Consider the following 24,227-nt stretch of genomic DNA (forward strand, 5'->3'; position numbering starts at 1 on the left):
CATTACGAGTATGCATCTGAACTTAACCAGAATAATTTTCAAATGTTTTAAGGCACTGAAAGTTAAGAATCACAAATGGTCAACTTTACTCTAACCACTTACAGGCTAGTGTTTCTCAACTGAGTGTCAGAATCCTCTGAAGGACATGTTAAAACACAGGTTGCTGAGTGGGGGAGGGACGGGGAGGACGGACATAGACCACACTTCTGAGAAACACTGCTTAAAGCAGCCCCTGTATGTAATGAATTAATTTTACCTCTAGGTTTCTCTTAGTTTTGTACCTTCCTTGGGAGAAGTGAAAACACTGCCACTGAAATCCTCGGCCTGAGCCATTGTCCTCAGACCTCAACATCTATAATAATCTATAATAATAAAAGCATAATATGCTAATTAGACCAGACATCCTTCCGGACAAAGCCAGGGTGGCGAGGGAAGCCCAGGTCCCAGGTGCCACAGAGGGAAGCCAATGCAGGCAGCCGGGGGAAGGAAGGCCTACTTTTGCTCAAACTTCGAGCATCGGGCCTCTAGTATGAAAATAAAAAGGCATGAGAGAATGAAATACAGACCCAGGTAAGAAACCCCCAAATGTCTACCACTTGCAGAATCTGCTCTTCCATAATGCCACCAGGTGGCTTCCTATTCTAATACAAGCATAGCACCCCTTGGGCCACTTGTGTGCACACTGTACATGATACTGCTGCTTGCCAAAGGACACCTCCAGCCCCTCCATGCCAGTCTGTCCGAAGCATTTCCACAGCAAATGCTTTAACCCTTGGTTGCAATTCTTTATTTCACCATTCACTTCTATAGGGTTCTAATACAAGCCCTATTCTCCCTCTTCCATACATTCTCTAAAATCATGATTTGCATTTCCTTTTTTTGAGCACGTGCTTTTTAAAAATCTACCAATATCACTGTATTGTCCACCATATCTTATAATCTAAATTCATGAAGCTTCCATGCAGGTCTACAGAGATCCCACTTTCTTTCAGGTAACTTAATTTATATTCTCTTTCCCTCTCTAGGTCTTATTGTATGGTCAAAGCTCCAGGTACCTGACAAATTTAAGATCTATATCCAGGCTGGAATCTAGCGGTCTCTTCAAAAATGAGTTCTTTGAGCTTCTCCTTAGGCAAGTCATCCAATTCCATGTCAAACTTGAATGGTGCTTCAGCAATGGGCTTTAAGAGAAAACAAAATATTTAGTAGACAATTGTTATGGTTAGGAGTCTCTGAAACGTATACAAGACTGACATCTACTAAAGACCAAGAGCTATGGTAGCTATGGTAAGTATCTATGTACTTGTGCCCCACATGCCTCAAAGTGTAATTCCTGTGAGCACTTAACAAACCGGGAGCAATTGAATTCATTACGAGTATCCATCTGAACTTATCCCAGAATAATTTTCAAATGTTTTAAGGCACTGAAAGTTAAGAATCACAGAAACTTGTAGGGGTGATGGTGATGGTATGTTTATACAATCAAAATCCAAAATACTCAAATAGATGCATTTGATTAAATACATTATAATATCTTTATATGAAGAAATATTTTGGAGTGTTAAAAATGAAGCTACAGCCCTAGCCAGTTTGGCTCAGTGGATAGAGCATCGGCCTGCGGACTGAAAGGTCCCAGGTTCGATTCTGGTCAAGGGCACATGCCCAGGTTGTGGGCTCGATCCTCAGTAGGGGGCTTGCAAGAGGCAGCCGATCAATGATTCTCAAACATCATTGATGTTTCTATCTCTCTCTCCCTCTCCCATCCTCTCTGAAATCAATTAAAATATATATAAAATGAAGCTGCAAGAAAGATTAGTACAGCAAACCCTCGATTTTTCAGACCTCGATATAATGAACTTTGGATTTACCGGGAAAAGTTTCTGGTCTGTATGTCATATGTGAAAATTAATGCCCTGTTAATTTTAAAATGCTTTTAACCAATATTTGCTCATAATTAAATTAATAGGCTATTTTTTAATTAACTCAGTTATTTTTAACAAATTTTAGCAAATGGGCCATATGTTGGAAAAAAAACACTGCAATAATATCACCCACGTAAATAAACATTACATATCTAAATCGGAGAGTCATCGGTCATAAACAATGCTCAGCGAATGACTAGCATGTGATCACACTGCATCTCACAGGGTAATTGGTTCTGCTGTCGAGTGGGGTGACTTTGCAGCAGTTTCAACGCCTGTCTGCCAATGTCCCACAGTGTGCTCAGCCAGGCTCCAGCTGTGGGCCTCTGTTTACTCTCAGTGACTGGTGAATGCACGCATTTACTAGACCGAGTCAGTATAAATTTAAAATTACTGTAATAGACATAGAAAACTTTTCTGTGAAATGAAACTTTTCATACATACTTAATTTTAATTACACAAATGTGTCTATATAAGTAAAAACAGGTAAACTATTTTGTCAATTTTTAACATATGCATTCGGAAAACCTACTTTATTACATAACGGACTATCGGTTTTAACTGACATACCCTCTCCCAAATTAATCCTTTATATCGAGGTTTTACTGTATCATGGGAAAATACCCACGTTTATGTTAAACAGAATGAACCCTACTTTATTTTTAAAATTTAGATACAGAAATGTAAGCTGGGCAGGAAATACTCCAAAGCTTTAATAATAATACTGCAAAAAGACTACAAAGTGATCTTTCTTGTATTTTTCCTGCAAATTTTCTTTTATCACTCTCTTTAACTAGACAGCTATTTCAGTATAGATGAAAACTATCTATGTAAAAAAACAACTCCATACATTATCAATGACAAAAACAAAACAAAATTAGTCAATTAATATTATTTATATTTTGATTTTTAAGTACCCCCAACTCACTATGTTATAGAACTAATCTAACGATGATACCAGTTGTCAATCATTGGATGCCTAGTCACATATTCCTCCCACCAGACCTCACAGAAAGCAAGTATGGGCCCCAAAGTCTACACTAAAGCGTTGGCCTCTTGAAAGAGGGGAATGAATGCGTGTCCATGAGAGAAGTCAACAAGCAGCTAGCCTGCCCTGAAGGACGGCTCTGTGTGAGACAGACCACACTGGGTGTCCTACCTACGCCGTCCGAATCCTCCCAACCCCCTGCTGGGTATGGGTGGCAACCAGTTTGAGATGAGGACACAGGGGCACTGAGGGCTCCATAAGGTACGCTCCCTCACCTAGTTCCTTGTTGTTTACTCTACTGGAGGTATCTTTGCAAGATGTCTTGTTTCTGGAGGAGGGGATAAAGGTAGAAGGGGAAGCTGCTTAATAAATGATTTCTTTCATTTATCAGCTTTTAGCTGTTGTAGCTTTTCCTCTCCTCTTCTATTTTCCCCTTTAATTTTAATACACCCTCCTTGGCTCTCCCTCTTTCAAAAATAGGAGTGTGAAGGCTTACTTTCTATACATATGAACCTCAACTAGAAAGGTCCCAACGTGGTTCATATTGCATTTTTCTCTGCTATCTTTAGTTGGATCTCCAGAATGCTTGGAGACCTGCCAACACTGACCTGTGGACTCATCATCTCTTACCACAATAGGCTCTTGTGTTCCCATCTTCAGGGAGGTACACCATACTTGAAGTCACCAAGCTATAGGGGAACTGTCCAGGCTGACCTGCCTGCCTCCTTAGTCTACATGACACCCATCCCCAAACAGGCAACCTCCTCTCTATCCTCAGGACAGGCACTTTGGTTCAGGCGTCTCTACCTGCCATAGACCATGACAATGGTCTCCACTCCTGGAACCCTTCCTTATCTGTGCTCCCCTTTATCCAACTATTTCCCAGCCTCACCCCTGCTAGAAGTTTTCTAAGGTAAAAGGGTCTGAAGAAGGGTTTCAAGCTGTGCTGACAGAATTAGGCCTCCAGGCGGAGGAGGTAGGCATAGTGGGAGGACCAGGTACAGCACCAAGTATCTCTCAGAACAATCTCCAAAGGCCATCTGGGCCCCTCCTGGCTGGGCCTGCTGCTGGCTCACATATATCCCTGCAGAAGCAGCAAGGAGCACAGACTCTTACCTCATCACTTGGGTCATAATACTGCTCCAGATACGGGTGGGCTAGCGCCTGTTCTACCTCAATCCTCTTGTGAGGGTTGAAGGTCAACATTTTGTCCAGTAAATCCAGAGCTACAAAGAGAAAGTTTTGCAGTGGTGAGAAATAAAGGAATAATCACTGAAATACTTTCCATTTCCTGTTTAAGTAAAGGGACTCAAAAACAAACAGCTAAGCATCGCCTTGGGGAGAAGAGTCAGCACACGGGTGGCTATGATGTCTCCGAGCTTCTTGAGACTGTGACCATCTGACACTTGCTGACCCAGGCTTACAGGTGACGCTCAGCCAAAGGCTGAAAGTGGAAGACGACAATTCAAACCCAACTCTGCCTGCCACACCTGGACTTTTCCTAAATCACTACTCTGCTTTGTAGATGTCAAAAGCAAGTTTTATGTATGTACTTCTCTTAAGTCAACTCCAAAGTGATTTCTGCAATGGTCAATTTATCTTTCAACACACAGGATAGACCTCTAAGGTAATAGAAGAAAATGGTCATTTGCCCTCCTATGTGGTTTTAGTCCCCTTCTTCCAGGTCCTGGCCAAGGTTCATGTGTGAAGCAAAGGTGCCCGGTCTATTCTGCAGCCTGGCATCTTTCTCCAAGGCCCCAAACTAAAAGTATCCTCTCAATCTGACCATAGTTAGCAGCTGAACATTTCTTTCACGTTAACAGTAGGAAGCAAGTGTGGAATCAATAGGAATGAGATGGGGGAGAGGGGGTTGATGGACAGTTTATCCTGATGGACTTCCTCCATACCTAGTATCCAGGGAACAGCTCAAATCACGAGAATAGCCAAAGGGCATGGCTAACTCCAGCTGGGACAAGGGTTAAGGGAAGTGTGACAGAACACTTCCTGGATTTAGTATCAGAAGTAGATGTCAATGAGAAACAATAAATGTCAGAAAATACATTATTGTTCTAATAAAGAGGTAGCAAGGGGGGCTTCTTTTCTGAAAGATCTAAAATTTTAAAAAAATTTTTGAGAGAGAGGAAGGGAGAGACAGACAGACATAGATATGAGATGTGAGAGATATACACTGATCAGTTGCCTCCCATACACATCCCCAACTGGGGATAGAACAAAAACCTTGGGTATGTGCCCTTACTGGGAATCAAACCCATCACCCCTTGGTGTACTGGACAGTGCTTCTACCAACTGAGCAACACCAGCTGGGCAGTAGAGGCTTCTTTTAAAACTGTCTCTTTAATGACACTCAAACCAGCGGTTTTCAATTTATTTTTATTTTTTTAAATATTATTTTATTAATTTTTTTACAGAGAGGAAGGGAGAGGGATAGAGAGTTAGAAACACCAATGAGAGAGAAACATCGATCAGCTGCCTCCTGCACACTCCCTACTGGGGATGTGCCTGCAACCAAGGTACATGCCCTTGACCGGAATTGAACCTGGGACCCTTCAGTCCGCAGGCCGATGCTCTATCCACTAAGCCAAACCGGTTAGGGCTCGGTTTTCAATTTAAGTGGCAGGTCCTTTCTTTAAATCCTAAGGGGAGCCGAAAAGCTATTCAAGCCTCTGCTAAGTCCTAGAGAATATAGTGACACTTAAACAAAAACCCCACAGTGGCATCTACTTAATGAAGCAGTGATAACTGATCAGGCATCAACCTCAGCCACATGCCATTAAGCTCTACGTGTAGAATGGTAGAGGAAACTAATTTTACTCATTCATTTAATCCTTGAGAGCAACAGGCCAATGCAGCTTCTGAAGTGACTGCTTATGTGCTAGGAAGTCAAACTCCAGAGAGCAGGTGGAGGGCTGAAGAGGCACCTAACTGCCTGAGGTCACTATAAGGGCGTGCGCTTGTCAGTGTGTGCACATGCTCTTTGCATGCTCATCTAATGCCAACTAGTGACTCCCTAGTTGCATGTCACCCATCTTGATCTTCAAGACAATTAAGAGAAAATAAGTGTGGTAAACCACAAGTTGGGCATAATGAGAAATTCCACATAGCACAGAATTTTCCTCATGTCCATAAGGGTGGCTGTAAAAGGTTTTTAAAACACATGTAATGGCCGAAGCCGGTTTGGCTCAGTGGATAGAGCGTCGGCCTGTGGACTGAGGGGTCCCAGGTTCGATTCTGGTCAGGGGCGTGTGCCTGGGTTGCGGGCGCATCCCCAGTGGGAGATGTGCAGGAGGCAGCTGATCGATGTTTCTCTCTCATCGATGTTTCTGACTCTCTGTCCCTCTCCCTTCCTCTCTGTGAAAAATCAATAAAATGTATTTAAAAAACAAACAAACAAACAAAAAAACACATGTAATGACTGTGTGCCTCTATCAGTCGTTCTAACACAACGCGTTTACCTGAGGATATCAGGGAACAGTGACATTTTGCTCTACAGGTTAGGAGACTTTTCAGAGCAGAGGAGGCTCTTGGGAATCTAGACATGTTAGGCTTTGACTGAAGCAGTCTGGGCAGCAGAAGAGCTGTCATTTCTGCAGCTGTGACATGGGGTCTCACGGGGCCTACATCTGGCTTGGTTTCAGAGGAGGCTCACTCTAAGGTCAGGACAGTGCAGCATGATGGTCAAGAACTGAGGCACCTCCTGCTCACATCTGAGTCCCATGGAATACCAGACAGATGTATGTGCACATGACACAACCCTTGTCGAGTAAGTTTTAGAGTCTTACCTATAACACAGGTAATAAAATCTATCTTTCCTACTCCCAACCACCCCTCCCTCAGAAGAGCTCACAGACATTTCCCGAAGAACTTGGCTGAGATTAGAAGTCATTTGTCCTTTTGCCCAGTTAGACACCATTGGTGTCAGAAAATATCCAGGTCAGCCTAGCAACAGTCTCATTCTAAAGCAGTATTTCTAAATAGTTGAGGGGTGGGGTACGTTCCCACTTCAAGGCACCTGGTAGTTTAAGCATTTCTAAAACAGATCTCTTAGTTCCTTCAAGTTAAAAAAATTCTAGGCCCTTAATCTTCCAGGTAACAATTTCAAAGGAAGGTAACTTCTTATTTTGCTACTTGAAAAATAACTGGATCTCTAGCCTCCTTTTACTGCAAGTGATATTTGTTGCGTTAATCACAACTACAGAAGGGGAAAAGGAGAGAAATGGGGAGCAGCTGGCAGGTGCTGATCTCACAGTTAGAGTGCCCAGCCTCCCCCTCCCACACCACACAGCAATCCGCTGGCACCACTCAGATGGCATGAATCACGCTACCTGTGCGTATGTTTCCTTGGATTCAGGTCTTATTTCTCCTAAGAGACTGAAGTCCCTCCGGGGCTGACCGTGATCTCTGACTCTCCCTGGTGCCCTCTCAGAACCCACACCTTCTCTTTAGTTTCAGTGGGTGCTTAGCAATATAACCCCACCCTTCTGGCCCCCACCCCAGGCCTAGACCCCATGGAGGGTCATCAGACTGGCTCTCCATCGCATGGCTTTGGGTCCATCTCACCTACCCAGCAAAACTGATCCTGGATCAAGGCTGCAACCTGTCACTTCCATCCTCAACCTGAGTTTCTTAACGGGGACCAAGAAAATGACCTAGCTGTGCAAACTGTGCTACCATAACTTTCTGACCACAGAATCCTGCCCTTAAAAACTATTGAGGATCACCCTGGCCAGTGTCTAAGTGGTTAGAGCGTTGGCCCATGCACCAAAGGGTCATAGGTTTTATTACCTATCAAGGGCACATACCTGGGTTGCAGGTTGGATCTCCAGCCCTGGTCGGGGCGTGTGCAGGAGGCAACCAATAGATGTGTCTTTCTCACATGGATGTTTCTCTCTCTCTCTCCCCCTCTCTCCCTTCTACTCTCTCTCTAAAAAAATAAACAAATAAATGAAGTGAAAAAATATCCTCAGGTAAGAATTAAGAAAAACAAACAAACAAAACCCCCCAAAACTTTTGAGGATCAATTTCAAAAAGCAGCTAAGTCAGCTCATAATTCAAACAAGTGCTTTTCCTTGAGAAAACCAGGGCAATCATATGTGGCAGACATGTTCTATGTGTACTTCCCATTTTGCCACATAAAACATTAAAAAGACATATGAAGGGTGCGTTTTAATAAAGAGTATTGCCGAAACCGGTTTGGGTCAGTGGATAGAGCGTCGGCCTATGGACTGAAGGGCCCGGGTTTGATTCCGGTCAAGGGCATGTACCTGGGTTGCAGGCACGTCCCCAGTGGGGGATGTGCAGGAGGCAGCTGATCGATGTTTCTCTCTCATCGATGTTTCTGGCTCTCTATCTCTCTCCCTTTCTCTCTGTAAAAAATCAATAAAATATATTAAAAAAAACAAAAAAACATTCTGACTGCAGTTGGCATTGGTTTTTAGCTGTGAGGGCATGGCATTGTCTTGTGTTGAGGTGCTGGCAGTCTTGCTCACCACTGCTTAAGAACCAAGAGTGCAGATGGCAACAGAGAAAAGGGTAAACAATGCCTTATAATATAAAAATAGTTTTATCCTCACAGATACCCTGGAAGGACTTTGGGACCTCAGAGGTGTAAGGACTATGCTATTGAGAACTCCTACGATACAAAATTGCAAGCTTTTTTTAAAATCTCATGAAGGCCCCCCAACTGCTCTGGAAAATCCCTGGTCTGCCCCTTCTCTATTCTAAGAGTTTTCTCAACTCCTACCACTTGAAGCATAACCTTCCTATCAACTGGACCTCATTATTCTCAGCAGATCTCACTGAGGGTGCTACTGAGATGCCCAGGAGTGACATTCCTGGATGTCCCTCCACCCAAATGCACACATATCCTCATTGTGGAAAGAGGAGAGCCTCTCCCTAATTAAAGCCAAATCTCTGCGACATGTGGCCTGATCACAACCAGCTCTCCCTCATCTGAACCACTAAATTGTCTCCACTTTCCATTTCAAACTTCTCACACAAATGCTTTAACTGCTCTTATGAGGTCACCAATGACCCCTTCATTAGAAGCTTCTCTGCTGCAAGGAGATTGCTGAACATGTCTTCTTTCTTATAATGCCATCGTCTGCTTCTGTAAAATACTGAGCTAGTTATTTTCTTTGTCCATTCTTTCTAGTTTTCAAGCGTTCCTATTTCATTTATTCCATTGCCCACTGAAGGTTCATGTTATCCAGCTTCTTATACATCTCATTCTTCTATCCTCTGAACCTCTTGCATGATTTCAAATGCCATGTGTAAAATAAGTCCCAGACCTATCTTTAGCCTAGAACTCTCACCCAAGCTTCAGATGAATAAATATAACTCTCTGTCGGTAATAAAAAAGGATACAGCTTATGGTCACATTTACAACATATATATATATATATATATATATATATATATATATATATATATATATATATATAGACAATAACAAAGTCTAGAAGCTTTTCAAACAGTACGTTATCTGAGAAATGGAGAGACTCATTACATAAACTACATTTTTTAAATTAAAAAAATAAAAGTGGGGAAGAACAGAATTCCTCAACTTTTTTAAAAAAAATATATTTTATTGATTTTTTTACAGAGAGGAAGGAGAGGGATAGAGAACTAGAAACATCGATGAGAGAGAAACATCAATCAGCTGTCTCCTGCACACCCCCTACTGGGGATGTGCCCGCAACCAAGGTACATGCCCTTGACTGGAATCGACCTGGGACCCTTCAGTTCACAGGCCGACGCTCTATCCACTGAGCCAAACTTGGTTAGGGCTCCTCTACTTTTTTTTCATGCAGAATTCCTCATCTTTTTTTGTCTGTTGGTTTTGCTTACCAGTGTTGACTCCCTCTAACCACATGAGCTGCTCTTGCCATGGGGGAGCGCCCAGGCTTGCCCACCCACCCTGGCTGTGCTGTGACCTGGGTGGGTTCCCTTGGCCACAATGACTAGTCTGGGGTGGGTCCAAAGAGACAATGAGTACCAGCCCTAAGCTGAAACTATCAGGAGACCTGTCAGTGTGTGCCTGGAGCTGCTAGTGGCTATCCTGTCACCAAAACAAAGAGACTAAAAATAAAGATAGCACAAGAGGAAGGCCATGCTGGAAGAAATAAAGCCCAGGTTCCAGTCAAAGTGACTGTCTGGGAATCTCAACACTACTGGGCTTATCTTTTGTGAGAACCAGTGAAGTCCTTCTTCAGGCTGAAGTCAGTTGACAGGTTCTGTGGAAGTGAGAAGGCCTCCAATAGCTGACCCTCTAATCTGTGTGAATGACTTACCCAAGATCTTTCAACTCTGGCACCCACAGCCCCATCATTCAAAGGTAACCACTGCTAATGTTTTTTTCTTTTTAAGATATAGGGAACACGATAGGTAACTGGGGCAGATGATATAGGACCCTGGGCCTTAGGTTTAGTATTGTGTGATGGAAAGCCACTTAATGGTTTCTATAAGTAATATAATTCCACCTGGACTCTAAATATACATAAATCATATGGAGACAAGAGTAGAAGCCATAGGACCAGTTAGGAAGCTATCCTAGTAATCCAAGCAAGAAATGAAAGATGCTTGATAAGGCAGAGGTAGGTCTGATGAGACATGATTAGATGCTGGTTATAATTTGAAGATGGAGCTAACAGCATTTGCTGATGGACTAAAAAAGAACTCAAATTTTGTTTCTTTTTAAAAATATATATATATATTTATTGATTTCAGAGAGGAAGGGAAGGAAGAGAGAGAAGCATCAATGATGAGAGAGAATCAATGATTGGCTGCCTCCTGCACACCCACGCTGGGGATTGAGCCCGAAACCCGGGCATGTGCCCTTGACTGGAATCAAACCTGGGACCCTTCAGTCCGCAGGCAGACACTCTATCCACTGAGCCAAACCGGCTAGGGCAAGTTTTGTTTCTTTATGTGTTTGTTTTACAGAGTAATTGCAGACCCCTGGTTTCATTTACTAGTACTATGGCACAAAACACCACAGAAAGAGCAGATTTAGGGGAAAAATAAAGAGTATCATTTGCCATATTAAGTTTGTGATGCCTATTAAACATGCTACTTGAGGTATATAAGTCTGGAGTTCAGAGGAGAGGTAGGGCAGGAGATGCGAATATGGGAGTCACTAATTTATAGTTATTTAAAGTCAAGTGATTGCAATTGACCACCTAGGAAGCAGGAGACAGAAGCAAACAGAAGAGGCTGAAGAACAGTCTGGCTTACTCCAGCAGTTACAGAATGGGAAGAGAAGTGCCTATATATGGAAATTGAGACGATGTATCCAATGATTCCTGAAAGCCAAATAAAGAAAATGTCTCAGCCCAGCCGGAGTGGGTAAATTGGTTGAGCATTGAGCATTGTCTTGTGCACCGAAAGGTTGCCGGTTGCATTCCCTGGTCAGGGCACATACCTGGGCTGTGGGTTCGATCCCCAGTAGGGGTGCATATGGAAGGCAACTGATCTCACATTGATGTTTCTCTCTCCCTTCCTTTCTCTCACCACTGCTAATGTTTTGATATATTTTGTAGAATTTTTGTATGCATTTCCTTGCACATAAATGAGATCATACTATATGTAATAAATGCTATATTATTTCCCTAGTATATATTGCTAAGTATATTTTCCCATGCTGTAAACGTTTTACAAAAAAGACCCCCACAAAAACTTTTAATGACTTTCAATATTCCTTTAAGCAGATGTATCATAAGTTACTCAACCATTCAATAAACATTTGGCATTTAGTTTGTTTCTACTGCCTAACAGGTGTCTTAAATTCAACATGGCACAAACTAGATTCTCACATGCTAACCGCCAAACAGTTGCTCCTAATCTCAAAATTTCTTAATTATGATTCTGTAAATTTCTTAATTGTGTAATCTTTATAGATTATGTTCTTTTTCTTTGCTCATTTATTTATCTACTGATTTCTCTCTGCATTTTACACACTAATATTAATGATGAGCCTAACATTAAAAACTAATAATTTACTTAACCTTCCTAAATTACCCTGTGAGGGGGGAAATGCAATTTTCCCTAATTTGAGATGAAGAAATTGTGAAATAGAGGTTAAATAACTTGCCCAAAGTGAAAGACCTGAGGTGGTGGAGCTTGTTTGAACTCAGGAGCCTGACTCCAGAGCACACAGTTTAACTACTATGCTGTGCTGCCTTCAAAATGACAGAACAGGGCTCCTTTAAAGCTTATTCAGTTTAGAACATTTTATTCCTATTGTCCACACCTGTTCCATCTAATCTATTTTAAGTTTTAAAACTTTCATGTGATCAAATCTACTATTTTTCCTTTATGTTTGCTTTTTTTTAGGAAGATAGTCATTCTCCATGCAGAGATCAGAAAAAAATATTGACTACTCTAAATACTTGTTAGTTTCAAATGGTATGACTTTTAGAAAAAAGTATTTAATCATTAATTTTTTGGATTTATTTTGATGTGTGAGTAATAATTTAAACTGATTTTCTTCCAAGTAGCTATTCAGCTAGCCCAGTACCATCTGCTGAATAATAATTATTTCTTCCCCCTCAAGACTTGAGAGAATCTGAAGCTCAATCCCTTTGAAGAAAAATCTGTATTACTGCTGGTTCAAGGGATTCAGCCATCAGAAATTTCTAACAAACGTGAAAAAATATTCATTCTCACTCTTAATTAAAGAAAAAACAAATGAAAATGCCACTTCTCCCCCATTTGGTTGGCAGACCCAAAAGTTCAATACCCAGCCAGAATTGCTGGAACAAGAGACATGTGACAGAATTGCCAAATTGTCCTCCGGGAGAATCAACCAATTTACACCCCACCAGCTGTCTCTGAGAACACGTTTCCCCACAGCCATGACCACACAGTGGGCTAGCAAACTTATTGATGCTTATTACTGTGATGAGTGGGGGGGAAATGGAATTAATGACTTTTCTTTCTTTTAATTTTGCCAGACTCGATTTTTTTTTAAATCCAAGTAAACGTTGTTTATAAGAACACAAACACTGAAAGTAAAATCATGAGAATAAAATATGCCAAGCAAATACAAACTAGAAGAAAGATGGTGTGTCCATACTAATTCAAACTAAATAGTGAAGAAAACATTAACTAGACAGAAAAAGGGTTAATTACTACACAGTGATAGTTTCAAATCATGGGAAAGACACAAGACTTCTAAATGTGTATACATGTACAGCTTTAACATCTAAATACCATCTAGGGCAGTGGTTCTCAATCTTCTGGCCCTTTAAATACAGTTCCTCATTTTGTGACCCAACCATAAAATTATTTTCGTCACTACTTCATAACTGTAATGTTGCTACTGTTATGAATCGTAATGTAAATATCTGATATGCAGGATGGTCTTAGGCGATCCCTGTGAAAGGGTCGTTCGACTGCCAAAGGGGTTGTGACCCACAGGTTGAGAACCGCTGATCTAGGGCAACCACTAAAAGAATAAACACATAAGACAATTTTCAAACAAGTAAAGGGAAAAATGAAAGAATGTATAAAAAAAGTACTTCTATCTAATGATGGATACATGTCATTATACATTTGACCAAATCCATGGAATGTACAACACTGAGAGTAGTAAAACATAATGTAAACCATGGACTTTGTATGCTTAAGATGTGCCAGTGTAGGTTCACCAATTGTAATAAATGTACTGTCCTGGTAGGGGATGTGGATAATAGGGACTTGGGGGAAAGGTATGTGGAAAATCTCTCTCTCTCCCTCAATTTTGCTGTGAACTTTAAACAGCTCTAAAAAAAGATAAACGTTTAATCTAAAACAATAAACCAGAGATAAAAGACAAAAAAATAGCAAATATACCTAAATAATGAGTGTAAAAAAACAAAACCCACAAGAATAGCAGGGGAAAAATAGCACTAAAATCAATCCAAAAGATGGCAAGAAAGGAGACATGAATGAGAAATAGAAAAATAGAAAGTACAAAATACAATTTATTTAGAAATAAATCTAAATACTTAGTAAACACAGTAAATACAAAGCCTGAAGGAACTGCTAGAAGATACTGATAAATCCATCATCAGGTAGGAGATTTTGACATACTTGTCTAAGCTATTGATATATCCAGCAGACAAAATTATTAGAAAGGCTTGAAAAACACAATTAAAGGTTGATTTAGCCCTAGCTGGTTTGGCTCAGTGGATAGAGCATTGGCACTTGTATGTAAGGGTTCCAGGTTCAATTCCGGTCAAGGGCACATACCTTGGTTGCAGGTTCCCCCAGTCCTGTCGGGGTGCATGCAGGAGGCAACCAACTGATGTGTGTCTCACATTGATGTCTCTGTCTCTCACTCTCCCTTCCAAGCTCTAAAACAATGAAAAAATATCCTTGAGTAAGGATTAACAACAAAACAAAAAATAAAGAAAAAGACTGAGCTAATGGACACACATAGAATAGTGCATCCCCTGAATGGAGAATATACTCTTTTCAGACACCCATGGAATATTTACAAAAAACTGATTAGCTGCTAGGCTGTAAAGCAAGTCTCAAGAAACAGTAGTTTTGTATGATCACTTTTTCTGACAATTATGCAAAAGGAAATTAGTAACAAAAATGGAACCGGTAAAAAAGCACATGTTTGGAAAATGAAAACACATTTCTAAACAATTCATGGATCAAATAAAAATAACAATGAAAATAAAAATTTAGAAATGATGGATAACAAAAAAATACTACATATCCACACTTGTGGGATGCAGCTAACATAGTTAGAATGAAAGTTCTGGTTTTGAATTAGCTATGTCTCCAACTTAAGAAGTGAGAAAATAGCCGAAACCGGTTTGGCTCAGTGGATAGAGCGTCGACCTGCAGACTGAAAGGTCCCAGGTTCGATTCCGGTCAAGGGCATGTACCTGGGTTGCGGGCACATCCCCAGTAGGAGATGTGCAGGAGGCAGCTGATCGATGTTTCTCTCTCATCGATGTTTCTAACTCTCTATCCCTCTCCCTTCCCCTCTGTAAAAAATCAATAAAATATATTAAAAAAAAAAAGAAATGAGAAAATAATAGAAAACACACACACACACTAGAAGGAAAAGCATGATTTCCAGGGTGACTCTGTACTAGGGAATTGACATCTGATGGGTATCTTAAAGTCACCTATTTCCTCTCCTAGAGTAGGTCTTGGGAGTCCCACACCAAGGCACTAAGGGTTGTATGGCTCTTGCAGGTTGCAGAGTGGACATCAGAAGTATTGACCCTGCAGTGGGTGGATTTAAGGGCTTAAAAAGCAAGGTGCCTGGTGCACTCCCAGGTCTTTCTGACCCTGGCAGGTAAAGCAGTTACAGGTGTGACAGCTGCATAAGCTGGCTGATCCTCTGGCCCAGGAATATCTAATGTACCCTCTGCAAATTGGGCCAAAGCAAGAAAAGAACAGCATTTCTTGAGTCTCTTTACCTTCTGCTTTTTTCTTTTCCTTTCTGCTTTTCCTTTTCTTTAAGTTCCGTCTCAAGACAGGCAAGAAGAATAAGGAGAAAGTCACCAACCAAAGTGGGTGAGTGTGCACATGAAGCAGAGCACCTCTTTGGGGGCCCAGGGTCAATGATGACCCATCTGAACTCTGTGGAGACCATTTGTCAGGGAAAGGGAATTCCCCGCAAAACAAAAAGAACATGGGAACTCAGGTCCCCAGGCCAAGAGCTCTGCAGTTTCTATGGACCAGAGAGAAGACAATTATTCTTGCAGAGGCAGACCCAGCAGGAACCAAAGGTACCCGTCTCCTCCATCTGCAGGGGAGTAGTACCCACTCTTGCGCTCATTCTCTAACAAGCCTCTGCAGAATTCATTGAAGTATTTTAAAACCAGTGGAGAAAAATCAGTCCATATGTTTAGACTAACCATGCATGCAAACCAAGAAATAAATATAAAGGAGGAAGAGGTAGAGAACAAAACAACGAAATTAAGCTTTGAGTGTCTAATAAACTTGACATTTTAAATAGGCACCTTGAAATTTCCATGTGCTGGTGACAATGATAATAATTGAATGCATAAGAGATAAGTCTATTAAAAATAGTAACTAAAGCTGTTGAGAGCTTTAAAATTCAGATTTTTGTTTTAAATTCAAGGTTTGTGGCCCCTCCTCACTGCAGCCCTGCATCTGGTGAGGCTATGGAGGGACCTAGCTGGGAAGCCCACCAAACCCCCCGCTGGGGCCTGGGCCACAGGTATCAGGATCCCTAGGGGCAGGCCCTTTTGGTTTTAGGGAGCTCTTCTGTAAGAGAGTCCCCCTGTTTGTGAGGCCCAGAAGCAGTCACATAGAGCTCCCTTTTCCAGTCCAGGGCCAGAAGGAAATATAAAGTCCTTTTCTTTTGTTAGAGGTTTCATTTACATAACATAAAATTTGCCATTTTAAAGCATACATTTCATTGGCATTCAGTGCAATCACAATGTTGTGCAATTACCTGATATATCAAGTTCCAAACTGTGTTGTTGTTTTTTTAAAAATTATTTTATTATTTATCAATTTGTTTTTCAACGTTTTTTTTTAATCCTTACCCGAGGCTATTTTCCATTGATTTTTAGAGAGAGTGGAAGAGAGAGGGAAAGACAGAGAGAAATATCGGTATGAGAGAAACATCGATTGGTTGCACTTGCCCTGGAGCCTGCAACTGAGGTAAGTGGCCTTAACCGGAATTGAACCCGGGACCCTTCAGTCTGCAGCTGACGCTCTATCCACTGAGCCGAACTGGCTAGGGCCCAAACTGTGTTTTATCATCCCCAAAAGAACACCCTGTGCCCAGTCAACAGCCACTCCCACTCTCCCCGCCCCCCAGTCCCTGGCAACCACCATTCTGCATCCTATTTCTATGGATTGACTTATTTTGGATATTTCGTATAAACTGAATCATGTAATATGTGATCTTTCATGCTTGGCTTCTTTCACATAACATGTTTTCAAGGTTAATCCACGCTATCACATGTATCAGTACTTCATTCTTTTTTTATGCCTGAGTAGTATTATACTGTAGGTGTATACTACATTTTGTTTATCCATTCATCCTTTGATGGGTCAAAGGTGCTTTGGGGAGGTGCCCTGTGCTCATATTCTTTAAGTGGCTAGGAGATTATGAACATAATTCTGTGCCAGCTATATAATAACAACCATCCAATCAGAAATCCTGGTTCAGAATGCTTTAGAACTCTAGCTTTTTAAAAAAAATTATTTATTGTTGAAAGGATTACATATGTCTGTCTCCTTTTTACCCCATTGATCTCTCTCAGCCCGCTCCCGCCCCCCAGCACAGAATTCTAGCTTTTTTTTTTTTTTAATTAATATATTTTATTGATTTTTTACAGAGAAGAAGGGAGAGAAATAGAGAGTTAAAAACATCGATGAGAGAGAAACATCGATCAGCTGCCTCCTGCACATCTCCCACTGGGGATATGCCCGCAACCCAGGTACATGCCCTTGACCGGAATCGAACCTGGGACCTTTCAGTCCTCAAGCCGATGCTCTATCCACTGAGCCAAACCGGTTTCGGCAGAATTCTAGCTTTTTAAGTTTAGAAAAGGACTGTTGAATGGATGGATGGAAAGATGGGTGGGTAAATGGCTCAGAAGATAAAAAAGTTGAGAGGTTACATTTATTAAAGGGAAGAGCACTAAACTTAAAAGACTCCAGCTCCATGTTTGCCACAGAATAGCTCCCTTGCATATAATTACTTCACCTCTGTGTGCCTTCATTTTCTCACATGGAAAGCTAGGCTCTTAGACCAGATGGTTTTTTGTGATCCCAGGAGACCCCCCCCTCTGCAATAACCTCCTGGGATAGAGGGAATCCTGGCTGGCTGGGCTGAAGTATAGGTAGGTTACACAGAGGCAGAAAAATAGACCAGCTCATTTCGAGACAGATTCGTCTGACCTGGGTATTCTATCATTGCTTCCCAATTTGAGTTGGGTTCATCAAAGGCTTTCTTTTTGACCTCATAGAGCCCCTTATCTTCCCATACCTAATTCCTACTACACCCCAGTCCTGCCTCATTGTCATACAATGTCCTTTAGATATTCTGCTCCAGTTGTGCCTATTAAAAGCTTTATTTTCACAAATTTATGACTTTCTTTCTCTGGTAAAGCAATTGGACTCCCAAGGCCAGACTCTGGAGCTGGGAAGCTGAGAGGCTGACTTGCTTCACCGCCCAAGTTCTCCACAGGCCAGCACAGGTGCCTGAGCTGACTGTTAGTGGAGGCCATTTCCCCACCCAATTACCACCAACTTGTGGGTTATTTTCTCCACAAACATGTGTGCAGCAAGTTGCCACAGAAATTAAAGCGATTTGTTGGCACTGGGATCCAGAAAATAAAGCATGAGCCAAGCTTAAAAATACTAGAGCAGCCGTGGGCAAACTAGGGCCCGCAGGATGGATCCGGCCCGTTAAATGAATAAAACAACAACAAAAAAGACCGTACCCTTTTATGTAATGATGTTTACTTTGAATTTATTATTAGTTCACACAAACACTCCATCCATGCTTTTGTTCCGGCCCTCCGGTCCAGTTTAAGAACCCATTGTGGCCCTCGAGTCAAAAAGTTTGCCCACCCCTGTATTAGAGGTAAGGGAGGGATAGGGCAATCAAGAGACATATAAAAGATTTTTTTCATGAAAGGTTGAGGAGGAAGCTTCTTGCATTATGGAGAAGCATCTCCATGATGGAGATGGTGCTGGAGAGAGAGGACAAGGCCTCTAGATACTGGACTTGACCCCACCGAGGCTGGCATTCATTGTCTGGTACGGGCACAAGAAACTCTTGAGGTTCTCTGTCCACTATTTCCTCCCCACTAATGAAGACTAACAAAAATTTAGTTAGGCCATGTAATCTGACCCATTAGTATGCATCTTCCCTACATCAGAGGGCGGTTATGTTGGGCCATGAGTTGGCCTCATAGAACACCGTAATAGTAACAAGCTAGGGGTGGCAATTGCTTTGACTGCAAATAATTTTTTTTCCTTTTTGTGCCTAAGCTAGTCCTGAAGGACTGATCCTATTTCTGGAGAGCCTAGCCTAGTCCCAAAGGGCCCAGCCCAGGCTGCAGGGTGGAGCCTAGCCCCAAAGAGCCCAGCCTAGCTCCAAAGAGAAGAGCCGAACCTAGTCCTGAATAGCCAAACTCAGTCTCGAAGGGCAGAGCCTAGCCCTCAACAGCTGAAGCCAGTTCAGAAGGGCAGAGTGTAGCCCAAAAGAGCAGAGCCCAGACCCGAAGGGCAGAGCCTAGCCTGGAAAGGTGGAGTTTAGCCCATAAGAGCCCAGCCAAGGCCTAAGAGCCGAATCTAGTCCCAAAGGGCGGAGCCTAGCACTCCCCTCAACCCCCCGAATTAATGACTTTTAATGTTCATATCTCATATAATAAAAATGAGTACCTTCCATTTCCCTATATTTATGAGACAATTACATTTCCTTTTGGTGAACTATCATTAACTAGACTTAAAAGTGCTTATGTTTCAGCTGGAAAAGTTTTAATTTCTTGAGTTCCTGGAGAGCTTCCATTCATTTCTTTATGTCATTTTCATATAAATCTAGGCTCTTAATCTGTCTTACTGCTGTTTTATGTCCAAGGTCTTAGAACCCTTGATGGCACAGATAGACACTTAGATCTATTTATTAGATAAACAAGTGTATGTATGTTACAGTAAAAAACTAGAAACAATCTGTAGGCAGATTAAATATGGCCACAAATTATTTATAGCTCCTCCCATGTACAGGTAGATTAATTTCCCCACCCCTTGAATCTGTGGTAACCTTGTGATTTGCTCTGACCATTACACTGTGCAGAAGTGTCTGCTGTTCTGAGACCTGACCTTGAGAGACATTGCAGCTTCTGCTCTGGCTCCTTTAGAATATTTCCACCATCATGAAGAGCCCAGCCTGGTCTACTATAGGATGAGAGGCAAACCAAATGCAAGAAGTTATAAGGCCACCTTAGACTATGCAAGTTGAGGTGAATAGAGCAGACCCATCCACCTGTGTACACCCAGCCTAATGGTCTCATAAACATATATGTGGTGGTTGTCTTAAGGCCCCAAGTTGTGGTGTGGTGTTTGTTATGCAGCAATAGATACTGATGTAAACTTCAATGTTCAATATGTGACTAGCTAAAGACATTATGGGTCATCCCTACCAGGGAACATTCTGTAGTTACAACTTCAGATCTGGAAAGATGTTCAAGATACATAAATTAAAAAGTTTCAGTCTTGAGATCTCAAAATTTAGACCTACAAATGCCAGTGGTATAGACATTCGCACAACCCTATTACTACTATAATACAGGTACTATTACTAACCCTATTTTATAAATGGGAAAACTGAGTCCCAGAGAGGTTAAGTAGTTGTGCAAAGTTCAGATAGCTAGTTAAGTTGCTGAGCTATGGACTGAACCTAAAGGCTGCAAAGCCTGTGCTCTTAACACATGATGCTGTACTGTTGACTCTAGCACTGCCAACTCCATATCTCCACTTTATTCTATTTATAGTCTTTCCCTGCTTCATTGTATTAATCCAAAACCTGCATTTCAACAATTAATTTTCTGAATTTTAGTGGTGTCAATTATTATCTGAGTAGACCAATCTCAGAAGTTTATAACCTTAACATAAGGAAAATCAGCTAAAAAAAAAAAAAAGGCCTTACACATATTCTTATATAAAACATGTCTATAGGAAAGAGTAAGAAAACAAACAGGAGTAAAGCCTGAGAGCAATAAACAGGCATTATCCAATAGGCTAACTTTACAGGCTAGTGACCTAATGATTTAACAAATAAAACAAACACAAAAACAAGAAGCTAACCCTAAGAAAAATAATCAACAAAATAATATTTACCTTTGGAATCAGCATTTGGGAACAGCCTGTTCCATGGCACCTTATTTTTGTGTGGGAGAGAAAGCAAATAGTTTCTAGCTTTTAGGTTGATTATGCAGTTCAGGTCTTCCTGTGATGGGGATCCAAGAATACCTATTAGATAAAATAAATACCTGTTAATTATCAAGACCAAAGTAAACTGACCACACACCATCAGCTGTAGGGCAGAATGGACTTTGATAATTAAGGTCTTCTCACACCACCTTGCCAATACTTACCTTTCTTATTAACAAGTTTTTTTTTTACAAGGGTCTTATCATTTTGAATCAAGGACCATTAAAAACTCATGTCTGTCGTAGGTGAGAGAGCTGTTAAAACTCTTAATTTAATGACTCTATAAACTGATGAAATAAATAAATCTAGTCCCCAATGAGCTCTTACCCAGAATGTGGTTCAGCTGGTCAAGGTAATGCTTCCCTGGGAAGATGGGCCTGTTGGAGAGCATCTCTGCCAGAATGCAGCCTACAGACCAAATATCAATGGACTTGGTATAGCCCTGCAATAGGAAGGGAGAAAAGATGGAAAATGATATCTGGTGTTACAAGACAAAATGAGATCTTCCTACATGACAGGCACATGATTGTCAGGAGTTTTAGCCTCTCCTTTGGCTCTATAATTCAAAAATAAATGAAAAAGATAGAGAAACCAATAATAATTTTGTTTTCTTAAAGGATGTTGAACAACCAAGACTACTTAATCTTATTGATCTTCAAAGTTGATCATGTTATTATGAAATAAGAATTTCCAAAGTATACTTCATTCTTTTCAAATAATTTGAGAGAAAAAAATCAGCATCCTTAGAAATTGAAGCTAGAAACAAGAAAAAGCAATCACACCTATTAGTTTAGAACATTCGTAGCCTATTAACTCATTTTGGAAACTTAGAAACTAACTCAAAAGGGGCACTGTTACACTTATAGAATATTTTTATCCATTTTGCAAATCATTTTTTAAAAAGTCAAGCTGAGGCCCGGCCAGTGCGGCTCAGTGGTTGAGCATTACCATGAACCAGGCGTTCAACGGTTCAATTACTAGTCAGGGCACATGCCCAGGTTGTGGGCTCAATCCCCAATAGGGGGCATGCAGGAGACAGCCAATCAATGATTCTCTCATCATTGGTGTTTCTATCCCTCTCTCCCTCTCCCTTCCTTTCTCTGAAATCAATAAAAAAAACAAACAAACCCCAAAACACCCCCCATGAATCTCAATCTCCACAGAAGCTCTCAATGCTTTCCAACTGTTTCCTAAGCCTAACAAAGATATCATACTTTGCTTTTTCTTGCTTTTATATATTTATTCAATCAATTATTTTTTCTGACCAAGATTCAGACTTGTAAGAAGAGTTTGCCTGTTTACTGGATGCACTCTTCCACAGCCACTTGGAGATCAGAGGAACACATGTCATTTGGAAACAGGATTATATCATTTTAAAGAATCCACAGCAGTTCTTATCCTTTCCACACCTATGTTTTCTCCAAATTATATTGTAATTTTGCTGAAGAGTCATTCTTTTTTATCAGCTAAATCTGATAACCTCTAACACCAACCCAGCCTACACTCAGCAGTGGCAGCAGCAGGTGTAAAAGCTGTCACAGCCCTAGCCCATTTGGTACAGTGGATAGAGCATCGGCCTGTGGACTGAAGGGCCCTGAGTTCGATTCCAGTCAAGGGGACATACCTTGATTGCAGGCTCCTCCCGGCCTGGGCCCTGGTCGGGGCTCAGGCAGGAGGCAACCAATCAATGTGTTTCTCTCACATCGATGTTTCTGTCTTTCCCTCTCTCTTCCACTCTCCCTAAAAGTCAATGAAAAAAATCCTCAGGTGAGGATTAACAACAACAACAAAAAAGCTGCCACGGGTGGAACATCCGTAGAGCTGACCAAAGACAAAGACCAATTATTGTAACAGTGACCAGAGAGGCACACTCTCCAACTCTTACACGTCAGCACTACTCCAGCTGAGGCCAAAATCCAGGGCCCAGAGTTCAATGCTAAACAGAAGATTATGACAGCACCTTGGTTCTGCCCAAACAGGCCAAGACTGAACCCAAGTGGAAACAGGTTTACTGAGAGGGAGGCTTATTCTCTTTATATGCAAACTTGCTCCTTACCTTGGAATTCAACATAATTTCTGGAGCCCTGTACCAACGTGTGGCTACATACTCTGTCAGGAACCCTGTGTGATCATGGTCTGGATCTGCAACGCGGGCCAAGCCAAAATCACAGATCTAAGAGAGAAAAAAATGGACACCTTAGAGATTCTAACCAATTTAATATTAAAATATCATAAAATAAAAAAGATAATAGCAATAATATCAGTAATAAGTAGTTACTACTATTACTATGTGGCAGGTACTTTGCTGGGAATTCTACATACTCATTCTTATTTTATTCTCACAACCTGAAGGCAGTGATGACAACCCACGTTAGAGACAAGGAACAGGCTGAAGGAGTCTGTAATAGGACACATTTTAAGAAGCATCCCACCTTTCATTATCTGCTTACCCCACAACAATCTCATTTAGGTTGTTTGAAAAAAACTGTCCTGAGGAAAAATAAAGTCACCAAAAACCACCCAGGATCCTTTCTAGGTCCCCCACCTGCTGGCACTCCCAGGATCATCATTGCTAAATTCAGCTCCTCAACCTGCACTTCTACTTCTCAGACTTCACTTCCTGCTATTCTTCCACCTATTCCGTAAATGTAGGCATTTCCAAAGATTCTTTCCACTTTCCTCGCAGACAGATTCACTCCCAAAGCTTTAAAGAGGCTTCATATACTGAAGTCAAACCATTTTCCCCTTAATATCCAGCTTCTCATTTCTCCTGACTCACAAAAAGTACTGCTGATCCTCCATCACCTGGCCATTTCATATCTGATGCTATTCCAGACTCCAATGTACATAAAATATAACTGTAATATACTTAGTCCAATACAACTGCATGATAAATAACCCAAGAAAGAGAGAAGCGTGTTAACAACGACAGGTCAAAGTATAGAAGGCAGCCTGGAAGACAGAGACTAATTTGGAGGGTTGATGCTTTAATTCAGCTAAGAAGTGATAAGGGCCTGCACTCAGGCCATAAAATGGAGACAAGGGGAAGAGACATTAAAAAAACAAAACAAAAAAAAAAGGAGGAGGAAGGGGCATGCCTAAGAGATATACATAGGGCTTAAATGAACATTAATCTCTGTTTAGATATTACATGTAGAGTGCCTCAATAATTCAGAAAAATACAGAAAGCTCCCATCCACCTCACAAATGTCTTCCCATAGCCTTGGACAATAGCATTGTCTTGTAGCACCCCTGATCCCACAGGCCCTGCTGCTTGCTTCAACTGTAGCATTCAAGGAGAGTTAGCTATCTGTGTTTCATAATTTCCATCTTTTGACATATTGTCACTGTATCTTCAAAAAGAGCAAATA

The 24,227-nt window shown here is 41.3% G+C and overlaps 1 protein-coding gene across 5 annotated transcripts in view; it reads right to left on the reverse strand.

Moving 5' to 3' along the window:
• Positions 1-24,227, reverse strand: part of MAPK1 (mitogen-activated protein kinase 1) — a 90,839-nt gene that overhangs the window by 13,059 nt on the left and 53,553 nt on the right. For 4 of the 5 annotated variants that reach the window (XM_036354487.1, XM_036354488.1, XM_036354486.1 and 1 more), the window contains exons 4-8: positions 22,913-23,029; positions 21,184-21,298; positions 20,764-20,895; positions 4,027-4,136; positions 1,056-1,181 (exon numbers count right to left, since the gene is read on the reverse strand). In XM_036354487.1, coding sequence (XP_036210380.1) covers positions 1,065-1,181; positions 4,027-4,136; positions 20,764-20,895; positions 21,184-21,298; positions 22,913-23,029 — 591 coding nt within the window. In that variant the 3' untranslated portion in view covers positions 1,056-1,064. The remainder of the gene's footprint in view (positions 1-1,055; positions 1,182-4,026; positions 4,137-20,763; positions 20,896-21,183; positions 21,299-22,912; positions 23,030-24,227) is intronic. The other variant, XM_036354490.1, reaches the window with a different exon arrangement.

Source organism: Myotis myotis, unplaced genomic scaffold, assembly GCF_014108235.1.
Source record: "Myotis myotis isolate mMyoMyo1 unplaced genomic scaffold, mMyoMyo1.p scaffold_m19_p_20, whole genome shotgun sequence".
Lineage (NCBI taxonomy): Eukaryota > Metazoa > Chordata > Mammalia > Chiroptera > Vespertilionidae > Myotis > Myotis myotis.